The 19,617-nt window shown below is 50.5% G+C and overlaps 1 protein-coding gene across 4 annotated transcripts in view; it reads left to right on the forward strand.

Moving 5' to 3' along the window:
* The first annotated feature begins 751 nt into the window (after window positions 1-751).
* Window positions 752-19,617, forward strand: part of GPATCH2L (G-patch domain containing 2 like) — a 34,336-nt gene continuing 15,470 nt past the window's right edge. For 3 of the 4 annotated variants that reach the window (XM_078870563.1, XM_078870566.1, XM_078870567.1), the window contains exons 1-9: window positions 752-873; window positions 2,890-4,238; window positions 4,350-4,593; window positions 5,282-5,505; window positions 6,309-6,591; window positions 9,189-9,250; window positions 9,682-9,873; window positions 11,443-11,522; window positions 19,262-19,329. In XM_078870563.1, the coding sequence (XP_078726689.1) occupies window positions 3,767-4,238; window positions 4,350-4,593; window positions 5,282-5,505; window positions 6,309-6,591; window positions 9,189-9,250; window positions 9,682-9,873; window positions 11,443-11,522; window positions 19,262-19,329 (1,625 nt within the window). In that variant the 5' untranslated portion in view covers window positions 752-873; window positions 2,890-3,766. The other variant, XM_078870565.1, reaches the window with a different exon arrangement.

Consider the following 19,617-nt stretch of genomic DNA (forward strand, 5'->3'; position numbering starts at 1 on the left):
TGGGTAAGTGGTCGCTGCTCCTACAGCTGCTGCTGCGTGACAAGCCGCACTTTAAAACAAACATTTCCTACCCCTATTGTAGTTAATACGAGCGAATACACCGTGTGGGGTTGTGAAGGCTTTGGGTTATGGGTAACAGTGGTTACGAAAGCCTCTTGCATTGAAAAATGTTGATACTCCCGACTGATGCTCCTACTGTTGTGGAGTGACTCATGCAGCCAGCTATGGCTGCAGAGTTTGGTAGTACATGTTGTGTTGCGTCGTTTATTGTGAAAATTCGGTCACAGTTCATATGATCACTGTTTCATTGCTTTTATGGCTTTATTTTGGTGATTTTCTAAGTTTTTTGGTTTGGCCATGTTTGTTTGTTGTAGTACAGAGTTAGACTGATGGCCTTAATCTAAGTTGTCTTGTGGTTGTTGTTTGACTTGCATCCCACTGGGATTTTTGCAGTGTTGATGTACGGTGCTTTTTCTGCAATATTTTGCTGTTTTTTTCTTGGATTTTCTGTTTGCACTTAGTCACTTTAAGATGTTTTCTTGTTCATGTTTTTTGTTTGTTGCACCCGATTCAAGAGCCGAATGGCTCACAGGGCTACACCTAATAAATGATCTTGAACTTGCTGCTGCTCCTACAGCTGCTGCTGCTGCTGCGTGCTGAGCCGAACTTGTTTACATGACCACGTGTGCAAAGGGGGGGGGGCTCTCACGTCGCCCGCCAGTGACGTCACCCCGCCCACACCCTTACCAAGATGGCCGCCGACATGTTTCTGTCTCTCCTTACCCAAGATGGCGCCGGCCCCGGCCTCACGTTGCCTCTCAGGGACCCCCCCCCCTCCGTGAAGCGTCAAGCGGAGCACGAAGCGGAGAGGCGGTAAGGGGGGAGAGACGCAGCGGCGGCGCTTCACCTTGTTGTTGTCGTTGTTGTGACACAGGCAACGCTTGATTGCGTTGCCGATCGCGTTCGCAAGAACGACGCCAGTAACGGAAGAAGGCGTCGCGTTGTTGACGCGAGCGCGGCCTGACGACGATTCGTGTTGGAGATCGAGAGAGACACCAACAACAACAACATCACCGCCAACACCTCCCCCGTTAATGTAACGTGGTCATGGCTACATCAGGCGATTTGTTTGTTGGTGACGAACTGGGGATTATAATGCTGCTGCTGCTGCGACACTAATGACTCGCGTGCGACGTGAAGGCGCGATGCCTGCCCGATGATTGTTGATGATGGAGTGTGCGTTCGTATTTTGTGCCACACGGTGTGTGTGTCACGGTGTGTGTCAGTCACACACTGTGTGTCAGTGTGTGTGTCAGTCACACGGTGTGTGTGTCAGTCACACGGTGTGTGTGTCAGTCACACGCTGTGTGTGTCAGTCACACGCTGTGTGTGTGTGTGTCACACTGTGTGTGTGTGTGTCACGGTGTGTGTGTGTCAGTCACACTGTGGGTGTCATTCACACGGTGTGTCAGTCACACGGTGTGTCAGTCACACTGTGTGTGTGTCACACGGTGTGTCAAACGGTGTGTCACACGGTGTGTCACACGGTGTGTGTGTGTCAGTCACACGGTTTGTGTGGCACAAACGTCGGCTCGGCCTCGAATGAGTACCTGGTGCGGTGGGTAAACATCGCCACTGGGGAGACAAAGGCGGCCGGGCGTGGTGCTGGCCACCCACCCCCTCGTGCGTGCGCCTTCATAGGTGCTCACTAACAGTCTGTTAAGGCTACACGGGGGATCTTTGTGTGTTATTGAAGGTGCACCTAGCCTGGCACAAGCGCCGTGAGATTGTTGTTGCTCACTGCGGTTGATAATGTTATGATCACGAGAGTGTGGTTAAGACTGGGTGAGGAGAGTGTGGTTTAAAGCGGTTGAACGTGTGAATAAGGCTGCTTGGAGCTTTGCAAGTGTCATTAAAACGATGGTTATGCGAGTGGTTTTCGAGTGTGATTAGATGCTCAGAGCGCGGTTAAAACTGGTTTGTGAGGGCTCAAAACAGTGTGGTTTTTGAGTGGTTGAATGCAATCTGGATTTAAAGCTTTCGTGACTGCAGGAATCTAATTAAAAGCCTTTTAAAAGTGCCTATCTTATAACAAACTAATTAAAAGCCTTTTAAAAGTCTACCCCAGCAACAGACCACGCTTTCCCACCTGATGATGGACGCTTGTGTTGCGCCCGAAACGTCGTGATTTATTTTATTTTTCTACCTACGTGACTTTACCGAAAGAACCAAAGAGTATGGGTGAATGCACTTGATTGGATAGTTAAGAGAGCATGATCACTATCGTGGTTATGAAAGTGGTTTTGTTGACCTGGTCAAGCAAGACCTATTATACCATCGAGTTGCATACCTCTCAAGCCCTTACCAGTACCTACGTTATCACAGACCATTCACACCTCATTGGTTACCCGTGCCCTTATAAATCTCAACGTTCATCCTATAAAGTCCCATCACAAGAGAAAAACACAAATAGACAAATTGGTATTATTTGCCCATATTGAAACGTTTCTGCGCCGTATGGAGCTGAAAACTCAAATTCCTCTGTACCAGAATACAGAGTAAACTGTTTGGGTTCACAGGTATGAAACCACCATCACCACCAACACCGCTATTTACCTGTCAGACCTCATTGGTCACCCCGTGCCCTTTTAAATCTCAACGTTTATCCTACAAAGTCATATCACAAGGGAGAAACACAAAGACAAAACAATATAATTGTGCCCGTATTGGGTAAACAGTACAGGGTGACAGCTACGGAGTAGGCGCAGGGATTTTAGGTTATTCTTCGCATTTTTAGGGTTCCCTGCGTGGCTTGATTTTAAAGTGTACGCCGAAGCGTATGTTGCAAACGAGCACGTTCTAATACAACTTTGTGTGTGTTTGTAACAGGGTTTTCTGCATTCAGATTAACGAACAAGTCGATTGAACGCCCAAAGACTTCCTCGCGGGAGCCACAGATATGAGATCCAGCTCATATGTCACCTTAAGTCAGCTTTAAACCGTAAACAGTTGTTACAAGCCAGTGTTGTTGTAGGTTAAAGTCCGTCTCACATGCACGTGTAGTTTCCCCACAACCAGTATAGAGGAATTCAAGCTTACTCGCAGGAAGCATTACATTTCACAGTATTTGCCACGAACAAAATTAAGTAGTTTGTTTATGCTGCAAACTTTATAACAGTATTTGCCAATTGGTAGGGTTATTTTTTCAATCCAATAAAACCTTGCATTTAAAATAGGCTCCTTAAATAGGTGCGTTTTAACGTATAAACGTTCACCCGTTGTATATACGTTTAACATGGGAATGTAGCGCCAAGCACGCGTGCGTTGTGCCCACCCTTGTGCGTAGTTGAGTATTCAACGAGCAAACGTGGAATGCATGCCCTCTTTCTATGTGCGTAGCGATGCAGCGGTGTCGAATTTCATTCCAAATTTGCACGTACGTGTTCTTACTGATTTTTCTTACATTGCGTTTGACGCACATTGCAATGTCATAGAATTTTCCCGGTATCATAAGAGCAAAATGCAAGAATATTTTGAATAAAAGCAAAGTAGCCAAGCATTAAGCACCTTTGTGTAGTAGCACGAGTGTTGACACTGACAGGCAGGGTTACTTTTAAAAAGGCATCAGTATCTTATTACTCATTACTTGACGTTCACCCCTTAACCTGATCACAGAATAACAATAATAGAGGATTACCTGAAGTAGTCCGATAAGAGGGACCGCTATTACCCGTCACACGTCATACTCCAAAACACCGCCGGCGCCATGGACGAGCTCGTGCACGACCTAGCGTCGGCTCTGGAGGAGACGTCGGCGCAGAACAAGGCACGAGCAGCGGCAGCGGCGGAGGAGGAGCAGGATCCAGAGCAGGAGGAGGACGACGAGGAGGACGACGAGGAGAGGGCCGTTGCCATCGAGTGGGGTCGTCTACCCCCTCCGGCGCCGGCACCGCCGCCGCCTCCTCTGCCGCCCCCACCGTCCGGCGGAGCCCTGAGCCCCCGGCAGCTTCGGCGGCAGGCGCGCAAGCGGCGGGGACGCAAGCGGCGCGGGGAGCACGCCCTGAACCTGGCGCCGGCGCTGCTCGCGCGCCCACCCGCGTCGGCGACGGCGGCACGCGGGTATCTGAGCGAGGGCTCCGAGTCGAGCCAGGAGGAGGGGATGTTGGGTAAAAGCGGTAGCTCTAACGTCGCTGTCGTGGGCACCGGTGCAGCCATCAACATCGCGGCTGCCTGTGGGGGTGAGCGTTTCACCTTTCATTCTTTTGCATTGTCACCGTTGCTACCGCCGCGACCGTCATGGCCGCCGCCGCCGCCCCTGCTGCCTTGACCGTACCGCTCTCGCCACGCAGGGCCTGGGCCCGCCGCGACGGCGGGGAACAGCGACTCGGACGAGGCTCTGTGCGCACGCCGCCTGCGCCTGGCGTCTGCCTCATCGTCGTCGTCGCTCAACGCCGTAGCGCTGCGCCCGTGCGGCGCCGTGGCCGCCCCGCTCGGCCCGCCGACGAGCGCGCCGCCAGGGAACACCGTGACCGTCGTCGCAGCCATGTCCCCCGTGCTGGTGTCGCCAACGCTGGTGCCCGCGCGCCACTCCTGGTAAACGGCAACGAGAGCGGCGGTGATGATAATGGTGGTGGTAACGATCGTGGGCGAGTCGCTCGCGTTGTTAGCACTGCCGATGCTTTTTGGAAAGAAAATTATTTTTCCCCCCCCTCAAGTAAAATCCCGATTGTGTTGTCGGCGTCATGCGACGTTCTCTTGTAGAGCAATGCAACGCACCTCCTCACACGTCCAGTCATCGCCTCTCACACGCAGACTTGCACACGCCAATACAAATACCCACCATTCACCACTAAGTGACGGTGACGTCACCACGACACCTGTGTCAGGCCAGGTGCGCTTTGAGGCCACGTGACGTGTCGAAGGCTCCGCTGATATGAGATCACATGACAGACCCAGGTGCCATGGGTTGATTGACTGAGATGACTGGCAGATGCACCCAACTGTGCCCCATGCTGTGCCAACTTTCTGCCTTTTAGCCACCCGGCACTCCGCTCATTGTTGTGAGCGTCGCTCCTCTGCCCTTCGTTGTTGTTGGAGGGCGACTGCTTCCAAATGACCTTCACGAGCCTCCTCCATAGAAGCGCACACACAGCAGACTCGCACACAGCAGACTCTTACAGACACACACACAGCAAACTCGCACACACGGACACTGCCCACACACATGGACACCGCCCACATGCTCAAGGCGCTCGTGTTGCACCTTCGGTCACCGATGCAGGCACGAGTCGGACTCGTTCCCGGAGAGCGGCCCAGGACGCACCACCCGCCGGCGCCGCAAGGTCAAGCGCATGGCCGTCGACCCCCCCGCCGTCTCCACCCCCACCACGCGGGGAGGCATTGCCACGGCAACGGCCAGCGAGCCCCCCCTCTGCTCGCACCCACCCTTCTGCCCCCCCGTGGCATCGGCCGGCAGGGGCTACATGGGACCCGGCCTGCTCCTAGGTACGCTCCGTGGGTAAACGTCGCGGGTCTCGGCCGCCCAGTGCCGCTAAAGTGGCTGCCAGCCAATCCAATGGAAATGAATGGATCTTCGATTCCTGGTTTTTTTTTGCCGGAGCTCGGCCTTTGAGTGGAGTTAGTAAGTGAAAATGGCTTTGAATCTGACGAGGCATTCCTCAATATTGGGTATGTGACAGGTTACTCTCCAACCCAGTGATTCTATGAAGTGTCCCATGGCCATTCGGTTCAAGGATCTCTTCTCTTTGTCTCGTTTTCAGCATGTTTATCGTTTTGTCTCATTAACTCGAGGTGCATCAAACATTTGAGTGTGGCTGAAATCAAAGGTGAATGATTACTCTGTCATTTGTGAACTCTTCGAGTCAGCGTTACTAATGATTTCACACAAAATGTGCGAAGCAAGCCGTCTTGTGCTCCACGTACATGTGGTCACGTCACTCGGGGTAGGTGGGGATCATCTGCGCACATCTTCTCTCATCTTGTGATGAGCCGAGTCCTGCGCTGCGTTCGCTCAGGCATTGCATGCGACGCGGTGCGAGGAGGCTTAATGTGTCAAACACTGCAGCTTAAACAGCGTGAGCGGAGTTGTAGCAATTGAGTCGTATCCTGCAAAGTGTAGTGGCACTCTGCGAGTAGTCTGTAGACGCTATATAAACCCGAACTGTGTTGTAATTTTATGATGACGGCGTGAGATGGACGGGAGTCCTTTAGCCATTGTCTATCCAGCAGCGGATAGCCAATGGCTGATGATTCTGATGAATGACGAGGTGAGTTTGTTGTTGGTACAGGCATGGCGGCGTGGCGCCACCACAAGAAGCTGCGATTGGCACGGGGTGGTGGCAGCGGCGGCGGCGGCAGCAGCAGAGGGGCAGTGGGAGTCGAGTGGGGGGCCAGGGGGCCCCCCGGCGCGGGGGCCGAGGGAACTGACGAGGGCGTCGTCGTGGAGACGGGGGAGGACGCCGAGCTGGGAGGAGCGATGCGTGAAACGGTGGGCGCCAGCGGCGGGCGCGACGGGATGGACTGCGAGGAGGACGACGGCAACAAGAACTCGGATGACAACATGAGCGACGGGTACGCCAGCTGGTGCTGGGCCCTTGGGGTGGATGTCCTCTGCCTTGTCGGGGCATCTCTCTCTTTCATCATTCTCACTGTCGTCAGCCATGCACCACCATTCTCCACAATGCAACAGTCCGAGTTTGATCTCCTGCACACAAGTTTGATCTCATTGCTGAACCTCCTCTCTGACGTGTCCCCTCCTTTCCTACCATGCTGGCACCTGCCACATCTATCGGTCATCTTTATTGCTACACTTGTTTACCCAGGAAAGCCTCACGGAATATCATGACTCTTTTTTGCAGGAGAGTTCTGGCAAGTTTTTTTTTGTAGGAGCGACGTTGATTACAATGTATTTTCCGTTTGAGAAATTTGCAAGTAATTTTTAATGTTTGGTAAATTAGTACCATGACGCGAGCACACGATGGTCTTCTCTTTGAATGATGTCACAGAATCTTTAGCTTTCACTGTAGGGCAGACGGAGAAGATTTTGTTTTTCATGGTTATTAAAACACCTCCGTAATAACCAGGGCTGCCACTAGATTCAAACAATAAACGTCTGTACTCTTTGTTTTTTTCGGTAAAATCACGTAGGTATAAAATATAATAAATTTAATTACGACGTTTCGGGCGCAACACAAGCATCCATCATCAGGTGGGACAACCACAGCAAGAAACAAATGCTGTGGTTGTCCCACCTGATGACGGACGCTTGTGTTGCACCCGAAACGTCGTGATTTTATTTATTTTCTACCTATGTAACTTTACCGAAAGAACCAAAGAGTATGGATCCCTGCAGTCACGAAAACTTCAAATCTAGACTAAACCTCTGTAACAAGTGGCGAACGCGCTACCACTAGGCTATGTCACCGACCTTTCTTTCCATGAGTGTGATCTGCCCAAGTCCACTTTACTTAATCCTTTCTCATTCCGATGACGTACGGCACGTCATCAGTTTTTCTTCCGATTTCCGTTCCGATGAAGTACGTGTACGTCATATTCCTGGTTCTTTCGGTAAAGTCACATAGAACGGAAATAATAAAATAATGAAAATAAAACAATACATTTCTCACGACGTTTCGATTGCAACACAAGCTATCATCATCAGGTGAAATTTACGTGTTCGTCATCAAATGTAATCGGGAGAAAAATAAAGCCCGCTAATTTTATCGATACCAATGCTCCCACAAGGCCGTATGGGAAGGCGTGTGGCACAGTTTGGCACCCGCTATCATAGAGTGCAGTCCTGTCACTCCCTTTCTCTGCGGTGAGGACAATATCTTTAAAAACAACGGCGCTATGCCTCTAAATAAAATTAACGCTCAACCGCTCGCGCGTTCCGAGATTCAGTAGTGAACGGGACTCACCCTGCAAATTGCATTCGTTTAGGAATGGGAAAGCGTTAATCATCCAAATGATATATCTCACACGCGCGTGTTTGTTTTGTGGTCCGTGATTACCTCTTTATGTATTGTCAGTCGTTATATATTTCCACACTTTGCACACTTTTGAGTCCCGTTTCATTTTTCAGTGTTAATGTTTCTGATCCATGTGCCGTAGCAAGTAATGTACACCGATTGAAAACTTTAACTCCTGGGCACATTGGAATGTCGATTTTCATAATGAAAGGCAGAGACTGGAGATTAAGTGAATTTGGAGCAAATAGGTGCAGGTGAGACAGAGATGTGTGATGGCAGATATGTAGTCGCAGATTACAGTGCGATAAGGTGAACGCTGTTCATAAAGATTTTAATTCGGTGCATATTTCTCTTGTCGCTGTTAAATGTGTAAATTTCTTAATAACTCCCTTCTGTCTCATCTGAATAATCGTGCAGTATTTGCCTTATCTCATACTGGTAGGAACCTCCTGGTTACACCAGCCCACAGGGGATTATTGTGTCTGTCGTGCAGGGAGGGGCTGGGTGGGGAGGGAGGGGCTGGGTGGGGAGGGGAGGGTGGGGAGGGGCTGGGTGGGGAGGGGAGGGTGGGGAGGGGCTGTGTGGGGAGGGTGGGGCTGGGTGGGGAGGGGAGGGTGGGGAGGGGCTGGGTGGGGAGGGTGGGGAGGGGCTGGGTGGGGAGGGGCTGGGTGGGGAGGGGCTGGGTGGGGAGGGGCTGGTCACCCCGTGGTGCCCTTATAAAACTCAACGTTTAACCTACTCACGCCGGCTTGTGCCCGCCCTCACAGTTGGGCATATTTGCGGAATATACCACGCCACCGTTGACCCTGGCCATTGACCGAGCAACCCAACGTTCCTACCAGCTCCCTCTGCAGGAATGTGTTTGTCTTCTGTTACTACATAGATATCAGATTTAGATAAGAAAAAACTCTATATATCAAACCAAAATGTGAAGCCAAACGGACAGGACACACGGATACGCATGTGCATGAACACTTGTAAAAGTACAAGTTCATCTTTAACCATACTTAATCTACTGGTGGATGAAGGACTTCCCAAGCCGTCGGCATATCTCGTAATCCCACGGTGTTATAACCCACGAGCGCCTCTCGGACCCATGAAAATTGAGCACGGAGGTTATTCTTTTTGTGATGATGTCGGGTAACTTATGTGTCACTTCTGCATCTGTTCCCACAAACCTTCACCTCCTCACACCAGCGACACGAGCAGTTTGGGCAGCAGCGACGCGGGGCTTTACACCAATGACGAGGGCCGGCAAGGTGAGAGCTGCGAGTGTGTGGGCACGTGGTGGCTGCGTGCTCTTCATGCACTGCACTAGCAACCGGGAAACCCAAGTTATCTTCCCGACCACGGCTAACAGCAGTGGCGAGTGGTTATCGGGAGTGATTTTCTAAACCGATTCTGGCCTCCACTAGGTCGTTTCAGCCTTGTGTGAGTACTTGGGTGTCGTGTATAAACGGGCCCAATGGGGAAACAAAAGCAGCCGGGCCTGGTGCTGGCCACACCAATCCTTTTGTGCGCCATGCCGGCCTCCATAAATGATCGCTAACAACACTTGCTGCAACATTCTACAAGGCTACGTGGGTGACATTTGTCTTTGTGTGTGTGCCGATTCTCATTCCCCCCCCTCTTCTCCCACCTGCCCCATCCGCCCACCCTGTGCCGTCGCCCATCTCCCGGCCCCCGTCAGCCGACGACGAGCAGAGCGACTGGTTCGGCGAGACGGACCGCGAGGTGGGCCCCGGCGTGGGGGCCGTGCCGCCATGGTGGCAGCGGCCGCGGGAGCTGCACGCCCCGCCGGCGCACCGCGACGCAGGAGACCCCGTCCTACACAGCCTCCTCGCTGGCGGATTCCCCCTGCTCTCCCGCACGGGACACAGAGGTAGGCGGTGGCAGTGGCAATGACGGTGTGTCGTTGCTCTGGGTGATCAGGAGATCGGCGATCAATGTTTGGTCGCCGCGTTGATGGCGTTCGTCGTGGGCCGCGTGAAGGCTCCCGTCTTTCCCTCGACGATGGTGGTGACGATGGTGATTGCGATGACATCACCATCATCCTGATCATCATGTCGGTGGTCTTGAATGTGTGATAATAACAACATCTGTATCGCCATGATTAAAATCGGCAGCAGCATAATTCGTATTATCATCTGCATGAGACATCATCTACTGATGTCATAACCATCACGGGGAGCTGTCGCAGGTATTGGGTGGTGCTCATCTTCACTAACAGTTCTGAGCCAGTACGTATGAGCCGATAATTTAACTACCACCATGTAAAAAGTGGTCGTCCTATGAAACTAAACCGCCCCCTGACTGCCCGCCACACGAATGTGGAATTTCTACCACCGGCTCAGCACCGCCAGCAGAGACGAATTCTGTCCCTTGCCCCTTTGATTGGAGAGACGCTTTAATTTTTCAAATAGCGAGTAACCGGCATGGTTATCGTCGTCATCATCATCGTGATCGTCGTACACGAGTGAGTGCACACACACCAGCACACACGTGCATGCACAGCGGCGCACCCTGGACCCTGCGGCTATGCAGACCAGCACAGGGGGCAGATGGCTTCAACCAGCGACTACAGATGTGATCCCAGCCCCGTCGGGGAACACATGGAGGCTCCGCCGCTCCGTCCCCAGGCCCTCCGCTACCACCGTCTCCTCTCTGCCCTCTACGCTGGCATGGGCTGTGCGCTAATGGGGGGGGCAGGGGGGGGCAGTGGAAGGGGACCGCCCTCGCCCTGCGAGCCTTGTACACCTGGGTTTGAATCCTGGTTCTGGCATGCCTCCACCCACGTGCGAAATAATACATACAGCTATGTTACATGGTGCGTAACAAAACAATCATTAAATGAGATTAAAATGTAATTATTCCATGCATCCGTATGTGTGCGTCCATGTATGGGTTGAGCATTATTGTGCTGGTTAGCGCACTTTGCTGCGAACCCGCCACTGCGAGTTCGATTCCCCCTCTTGCACATTTTACATTGGTAACCAATATCTGAACCGGTTCAGGGCCTCCCCTAGTACAACTCAGCCTTAAGTGAGTGTGCAAGCATCAGCATTGGGGAGACAGCGGGCCTTGCGTGGTCGTGGCCACCCACCCCGTCGTAGGTGCTCGCTAACAGCTCTTGCCGCAACAGTCCGTGTGTGTGTGTGTGCAGTGGGAGGGTAGCGGTTAGCGCACTGCACTCCGAACCCGGCGACCCGAGTTTGATTCCCGCTCAAATAATCGTCTCCCCTAGGTCGACTCGGCCTCAAACGAGTACCTGGTATGGGGTGTAAACATCGCTAGCACTGGGGAGACAAAGGCGGCCCGGCGTGGCGCTGGCCACCCACCCCCTCGTGTGCTGTGCCGGCCTCCATAGGTGCTCGCTAACAGCACTTGCCCCAACGGTGTTAAGGCTATATGGGGGACCTTTGTCTTTGTGTGCGTGCATCGTCACGTTCAGGGTTCCACGCACGATTGAGCCGCCTGCCGGGAGTGGCGGCGCGGAGCATCCGGAAGGGGCGGAGGCGTCTCCCCGGGAAGGTGTGCTCACAAACGGCATCACTCACGAGCGACGTTCACCAACCCGTACCCCTGGCTCGCTTGCTACTACCTCCCTACACGCTTACCGACTCGCCAATTCACTTACACTCTCGCTTGCTCAACTTGCGCATTGAATCACTCCTTGTCTCACTCACTCGCACACGGACTCGCACGCACTAATTTTATTGAGCGCTCACTATCTAACTAATTAATCTAAACATGCTTTGAGATTATTTGGCTGCTATAAGTTTTCCGCTTGATAAGCCACTTCGTTGAACTGTCATTTATGGCCAGGTCGCCCTGCTGAAAACGAAGCTAATAGCTGAGTTGCATTTACCTGGTAAAATAAACATAGATGTATATTTTTAGTGAATTTCTTACCTTTCTAATACTTTTGTATTGTTTGTTGTTGTAACTTTCTGACCTGCCCCTACTGGACATCTGTGAAAAGGAGCTTTATAGTTCATCAGATTCCTCCTGCAGTCAAAATAAATATTCTGATTGTGATCCCAAGTTTGCTCTGTATAACCAGACGGGAACTCGAGGGGCGACAAGGATGAGTGGCATTTGCAAAAGTTACCTGGGTGACCAAAATGACGAAGCCATTCACATACGAAACACAAAAAGATTCAGATTCTGACTCGCTCGGTCACGCGTTTATTCACTCCTGCACTCATTAATTCTACAAATGAGTGCTCGCTCACTCGCTTCCTCACTTCACTCACAAACACATTCACTCGCTCATTTACATGCTCCCTCTGTCGCCTGCTGACTTAATTATTCACGTGTTAATTCACTCACCAAATCACCCACTCACAAGCTTGTTCACTCTTCCATTAGCTCGCTCGCTCGCTCACGTCCTCAATCGCTTACAAGCTCCCGACAAGGTGCCACTCATTTTATCAACCTCAGGAGTGATGATCCCTGACCAGGAATTAAACTTGGACCATTTCAATTGTGATCAAGCACTCCACGCACAGTGCCACCCGACTGGATTTAAATCAACATGATTCGCGCAAATTCCAAGAACGTAAACGTACAAGTAACTAGTTCAATTATATCACTTTAAAAACCTGAAATACGGAACTATGTTACTTTACTTCCGAATATGTTGAGTAGTCAATTAATTCGGGACATTAGGTTTTAGAAGCCACCTTCCCCATCACTGCCCATTCTTCTCTTGTGTGGTGTGCTTCAGAGATAAGCAACTGATTTTTGGAATTGCAAACACTCGCTATAAATTGATGCTTGGGTTATTTAGCCATTCAACGGCGCTGGCTGTCAGCTGTTGAATCGCGATGGTGCCGCGTCATTCAAAGGCCTTGATGGGCAGTCGACGATCGACCATGTGCTCCATTGTTTTCGCCCCGCATTTTCAGGCGGAATTATCTTTTATACTTCCACGCTCTCGCATTACAAACGTTCCCGCTACCAATATCGGACGAGAATCGGGTTCAGCATTGGAACCCGGGTGGCTAGCCCGGTCCTGCGAACAGGGGAGGGGGGTGGGTGGGTTGGCGGTGGGGGTAGTCCCAGTGCTTGCCCGTTTTCGCACGTATGGCTGCTCGCGCGCACATCTCTCTTCGTCCGTGCTGATGGATTGCTCGAGGCACTAATTTTGACGCCAAACATCAGGTTGAGTTCGAAGGTCACCGTTAAACCAGCTGCCACCGAGCGGCGGCTTCTCAGATCGACCCCCAGGTCACTAGGAAACACCCGGAAGCGCCCCGCTTGGCTTAGTCAAGCAGGGCGCACTTAATACGTACAAATGTGTATTTCATTTGTGATACCCAGTGCATTTTCTATTCAGTTTGAAATAGGTTTTAGTTACTTCGGTCCTACACTAAATATAAAATGTGAAAATATCCTTTATATATTGGTGTGATATTGAAGGACCAGATGGCTTTCGCAGATTTTTTTTGGTTCCGTGATCCAGCATGTGTTTTGTGTAATTGATGTGTGCGTTTGTGTGTGTCTGCACCTGCGTGGTACGTTGAGTCTTGTTTAAATGTAGCGTGCGCCTGCGTGTTTGCATGTGGGGGGGAGTGGTGGTGCACCGGTTAGCGCATTGCGCTACGAACCCATCAATTCGAGTTCGATTCCCGCTCACGGCCAATACCAGTGACGATTATCTGAACTGGTCCTTGGCCTCCCCTGGGTCAACTTGGCCTCAAATGAGTACCCGGTGCGGTGTGTAAATATCGCCACTGAAGAGACAAAGGCAGTCGGGCGTGATGCCGACCATCCTTCCCTTCGTGTACCGCGCCAGCCTTCATAGGTGCTTGGTGACAGCACTTGCCCCAAACGCCTGTTAAGGCTATACAGGGGATTATTATCTTGGGGTAGTGGGTAGCATGCTGCAATCTAAGCACAGTGACCTAGGTTCCATTCCCGGTCATGGTGAACAACTTATGCCGAGCGATTTCTTTACCGGTCCTGTGCCTCTGCTAGGTTGACTCGGCCGTAAATGAGTGTGTAAATATCAGTACTGGGGAAACGAAGGTGGACGGGCATCGTGCACTACATTTTCCCACCCATGTGTGCCACGCCATCTGCAATAGATGCTCACTGACGGGGCCTTTCTATTCAGTCCATATGACTATACATGGGTGCCTTTGTTCTTGTGTACGTGTGTATATGTGTTTGTTTTTGGCATGCCTGTGGATTTACATTCGTGCTTTACATTCTTGAAAGTGCTCATTGTTCATTGCTAAGCAACCACATTAGATGCGTCATAACCTGTCCATCAATTTTGCAAGCGGCAATCACTCGCGAGCGTTGATTTTTTTTGTTTAGGCTTAAAAAAATTAAATGAAATTAGTTTTCGACCGGGGTCACAAAATTACCCTTCAAACGTACCCTCGCGGCACCTCGGCGAGCCGGGCTCCCACTAACCCGCACGGCGGCCCGTGCTTTACATAACGCAAGGTTTGATTGGTTCTGGAATAATTATTATTTTGTAAACGACGCCGTAGGTGGCTGGGTGGCTCAGAGGTCAGAGTACCGATCCGTCGCCGCCGCCCACCGCTGAGTCTCTGGGTTCGAATCCAGGCAGACGCAAGAGATATTAACCACCTCGCATGGTATTCAGGAGGTCGTGGGTTCGATCCCGACCTTGACGCCCGCTCTATATTTGGAGTTTGCGTGTCTCTCTCCCCGTCGTCGAGTGGATATTTTTTCCGGGTGCTCCGGTTTTTCCCTCTAAATTTAGAATCAACATGCGTTTAGGATATTTGGCTGGTGTAAAGTTCCACATGAGAAGCCACTTTGTGGACCTATCATTTGCGTCCAGGTCTCTTCTGGAAAAGAGTTAGACAGCTCAGTGGGCCTTACCTGGTAATATAAAAAATACATAGTTTATAGTTTTAACAGATTAAACTGAGTGTTCAAGTGGTATTGAGTCGATGGTCTCAACCCAATCACCAATGACTACATAAAAAAAATACCTCCGACATTAGATTTGGGTTTTCACTTAATTAATAAACAGCTCTGAGAATGATATACAGTGGTACCCCGGAGATCGAACTTACTTCGTTCCAGAAGGCCATTCGAACACCAATTTGTTCGAACACCGAATTCGTTTTCCCCATAAGAATTAATGTAAATGACATTAGTTGGTTCCAGACACAAGAAATCTCTCATTATAAAGCATTTTACACGAAGTTTACAGTAATTACATGCATAAAATCATAAAAAAATCAAGAAACAATAAATAAATGGAATAAATGAATAAATATATGAAATAAAAGAACATTGAACTTCACTTTACCTGTAGTAAGGAGAGTTGATGACTTCAGTGGAAGGTGGTGAGGAGGAGGAGGTAGTGGTGTTATTGTTTGGAAGGGGAGTCCCCTTCCATAATAATGTCGGGTAACTGCCCTTCTGGGGTTCTTTCTCTTTTGTGCCTCTTTTCTGCCACTAACTGTGAGTCACTTGAGCTCTTTCTGACTAAAAACTTATCTAAAGAGGTTTGTTTCTGCCTCTCATACGGTAAAACCTTTGTCTGGGCAAGCGTCATGCACGCTGGCTATACGCGTCTCAGCCGTACAGATTCTTTTAAGTCGCGATTGGCCATTCGACCTCCGAATTTTCTTCGGTTTCCGGGGGGAAAAAATGTTCGGAAATATTGTTCGAACACCGATTTGTTCGAGTTCTGGTGCATTCGATCTCCGGGATTCTACTGTATATTGATTTGGCTGTCGCGCGATGAACATACTCTCGGTGACCAAGCAGAAAAAGGTAACTTCAATGGATTCGGCATTAGCTCAGTGATACCCACTTCCATGGACCGTTGTCATAGATGGTTGAGTTGCACCCAAAGGTGCAAGTAATATATCAACCAGTCTTGGACCTCCCCTAGGTCAGCATGGCTTTAAATAAGTACCTGGTGCAGTGTGTACAAATCAGAAGTGGGGAGACAAAGGTGGCCAGACATGTTGCTGGCCACACCATACAGGTGTCTGCTGCGAATAGCACTTTCCCCAACAGTCTGTAAAAATCTGTATGGGGTTCTTTGTCTTTTGTGTGTGTGTGTATGTGTGTACATCCTTGTGTGTGTGTTCATCCTTGTGTGTGTGCATTTGTATGTGTGTACATCCTTGTGTGTGTGTACATCCTTGTGTGTGTGTGTGTATGTGTGTACATCCTTGTGTGTGTGTGTATTTGTATGTGTGTGTACATCCTTGTGTGTGTGTACATCCTTGTGTGTGTGTATTTGTGTGTGTGTACATCCTTGTGTGTGTACATCCTTGTGTGTGTGTGTACATCCTTGTGTGTGTGTGTGTTTGTATGTGTGTACATCCTTGTGTGTGTGTACATCCTTGTGTGTGTGTATTTGTGTGTGTGTACATCCTTGTGTGTGTACATCCTTGTGTGTGTGTACATCCTTGTGTGTGTGTACATCCTTGTGTGTGTGTGTATTTGTATGTGTGTACATCCTTGTGTGTGTACATCCTTGTGTGTGTACATCCTTGTGTGTGTACATCCTTGTGTGTGTGTGTGTGTATGTGTGTACATCCTTGTGTGTGTGTACATCCTTGTGTGTGTACATCCTTGTGTGTGTGTGTGTTTGTATGTGTGTGGACATCCTTGTGTGTGTGTGTATGTGTGTACATCCTTGTGTGTGTGTGTACATCCTTGTGTGTGTGTGCGTATTCACTTGCACCTCTTCCCTCCGCCTCCTCTCCCCCACAAATCCCCCCCCCCTCTTTCAAGGTCAACTTACTAGAGAAACATTGATCCACGCTGAATCTACCCCAGCCCCCACCAGTCATTCTGAGCACTAAACTGGGGGAAAAGAATGCCCCTCTCATACCTCCCTTAACTCTTTCATGTGCAGCAACGGGAGTTTGTTTCGCATCGTGGGGTTGAGATTGCACTGCTATGTGCTTGGTGAAGTGCGGGTGACAATTATTGATTCGCTCGTACCATTTGGCTTCATTTGCTTGAAAAGGAAGATGCAGCACCGTCAATTCAGACTGCTCTTTGGGGGTATGCGTGCTGAGGCTGTGCGTCCCGGGCTGGCTGACGTGAGTTTGAAGCTCGGTTATTCAGAAAGAAGACTTCAAAGCCGCGATCTGGCGCTTTCGTGAATTCACTGCATTTGCGTCGTGGCAGTCGTAGTGGTGATCCGCGCATTAATGATGTGCTTCACCGTAACTTTGCATTCTCTTTATAATTTTCCACAAAGTTATCGCAACCGCGCTGTCGAGTGCCGAGCCGCAAGATCAAATTATCTGTTCAGATCTATCACGGAGCGGTGGAACCCTTTGTGTTCGGGAACGGCCCACTGAAGCGGATATTACAGAGCTGCTTCTGAGATCCCCGATACTTGTAGTGACACTCTGGTCCACACAGCACGGCCCGAGGAAGCAGATATCACGAGGCTTCCTCTTGAGATCCTTTCTACGTTTTCTGGTCCACACCAGGGGGTAACGCTTTCCCACCCGGACAGTCAACCCGATACGTTTAATTCCCAGATTTAGAATGTAGCCAAACTACGCACAGAAACAAATTTAATGGGGTGGGTTTTTCAGTGTACAGGCATTGATGAATGGGCCAAGAGCATCAATTGACTGTCCTTACGAACCTGGTTTAATCACAGGCTGGATTCGAACCCTGGTCTCAGCTGTTGCCAGCTCAGTGCTCTGACCTCTGGATCACCCAGCCACCTCCCATTAAAGGAAACATCAATTTTACTTGTCTTCTGTTCTCATTAACGGTGACTCAAACTCCGTGTCAGCTCAGGACACAGGCTTGGTTTGGTCACGCTACTTTATTTATGGCTCGCGTCTTCGTTTAAAGGCAAACTCGTCGCATTGAAAGGCAATGATGAGCGTTATTACGTCGCTTTTATACCTAGGATAGCATTACTCGGTCTCAAAACTCTTTCAGGAGGGCCACTTGGAATAATGTGCATTCTCCAACTCTGATCCACTCTACCTCTCTGGCCTTTATGTGCTATGAAGAAGAGCCATTGCCCAAAATATCGTCTGTTATATATTTTTTTCTTTTAATGCACTGTTTTTAACGAATGTGTTGCATTTACACACTGCACCAGGTACTCATGTTAGGCCGAGTGGATCTCGGGAAGGCCCGGGACTGGTTCAGATATTCGTCACTGATGTTGGCCATGAGTGGGTATCGCGCCGGGGTAGCCGGCTTTGTATGGCATTGTGCCAACCAACCACACACAACACAAACACACAGACGTCCCCATCCCACGCACACACACTCCATCAGCCTGCAGCACACCACGCGAGTTGGTTTGTAGGAGGCCTTTTGGGCAGCGTTCAGTTCAGACACCAACTTCCCGCGAGTGAAGATGCGCTTCACGACCAACAATCGAACCCAGGTTTGGATGGACCCCAGCTTGAGTACACTCTGTGAAGCACTGCACCACCGCTCACACTTGCCGGAAGAGTGGAGATTAGGGCTGCAGTATTTACACACGGGCTTAGTGTCGGCTTTGGCCTGACGGCCACAGCCCAGGCCCCTCCGTTAATACCCAATCACGGTGGGGCATCTCGCCACCGCTGATGGCTTGACCCCGGCTGTTTGACCCCGGCGGCCGACCTATCGATGCGCCTCCACCCCGGGACTCTTTAACCCAATCGCCAGTGTCCCGTTATCATCAGACGCTTAATCGCGAGCACTTTACGGCAGCCGTTAATGCAGGCTCAGTGTCGTGCACGCACCACACACACACACTCTGCCTCGCTCTCTCTCACCGCATCTCATGTGTGTAGATGCAGTATTTTATTCGACTGTTACTTTGGAATTTCACATTTCAGTCCCTGAAATAATCTGCCGCCCCCAAACTCCCCCCCCCCGCCCCCGATTCTGACTCAACGTTGGTTGGCCACCACCAAAGCCAAATTGTTATAAAATGTCACCAGCATCAACGTCATCATGTGTGTGGGAGAAGCAGTGTACGCTGTGCCACAATCCCTGCTGCCTGAGTTCAATTTCCTGCCACGGCGCACATAAGTGCCAAGTGGTATCTGAACCAGTCCTGGGCCTACCCTAGGTTTATGCGACTTTAAATGAGTGGCTGTGTGGTACATTGCGTAAACATCATGACTCACAACACAAAGGCTGTTGGGTGTGCATGGCTCTGGCCACACCACTGTCTCATTCGCCGGTGCCAGCCTTAAACGGCGCTCGCTAACGGCACTTTCCCCTAATCTTGAAGGCTAAACGGACTCTCCGTGTGTCTGTGGGTGTGTGTTCCAATACAGTTGTCTGGCATTGGTGGAGTGGGCGGTGACAGGATGGCACACCACTCCATGGACGTTCACCCTCGCGAGTAAGTCTTGCGTGTGCGTGCGTGTGTGTGCGTGTGTGTGTGTGTGTGCGTGCGTGTGTGTGTGTGTGTGTGTGCGTGCGTGTGTGTGCGTGTGTGTGTGTGCGTGCGTGTGTGTGTGTGTGTGCGTGCGTGCGTGTGTGCGTGTGTGCGTGCGCGCGTGGAAGAGTGAGAATGGCGGCATTGCATTATAGGAGCTCCCGGTAATTGAATTGTTGCGGGCAGTATAAGGCCGTGAGCCGAAATGTGAAATTCACAGAGTAAGCAAGAGTTGTACGACCTACAACAGAT

This window comes from Lampetra fluviatilis, chromosome 30, assembly GCF_964198595.1.
Source record: "Lampetra fluviatilis chromosome 30, kcLamFluv1.1, whole genome shotgun sequence".
NCBI lineage: Eukaryota > Metazoa > Chordata > Hyperoartia > Petromyzontiformes > Petromyzontidae > Lampetra > Lampetra fluviatilis.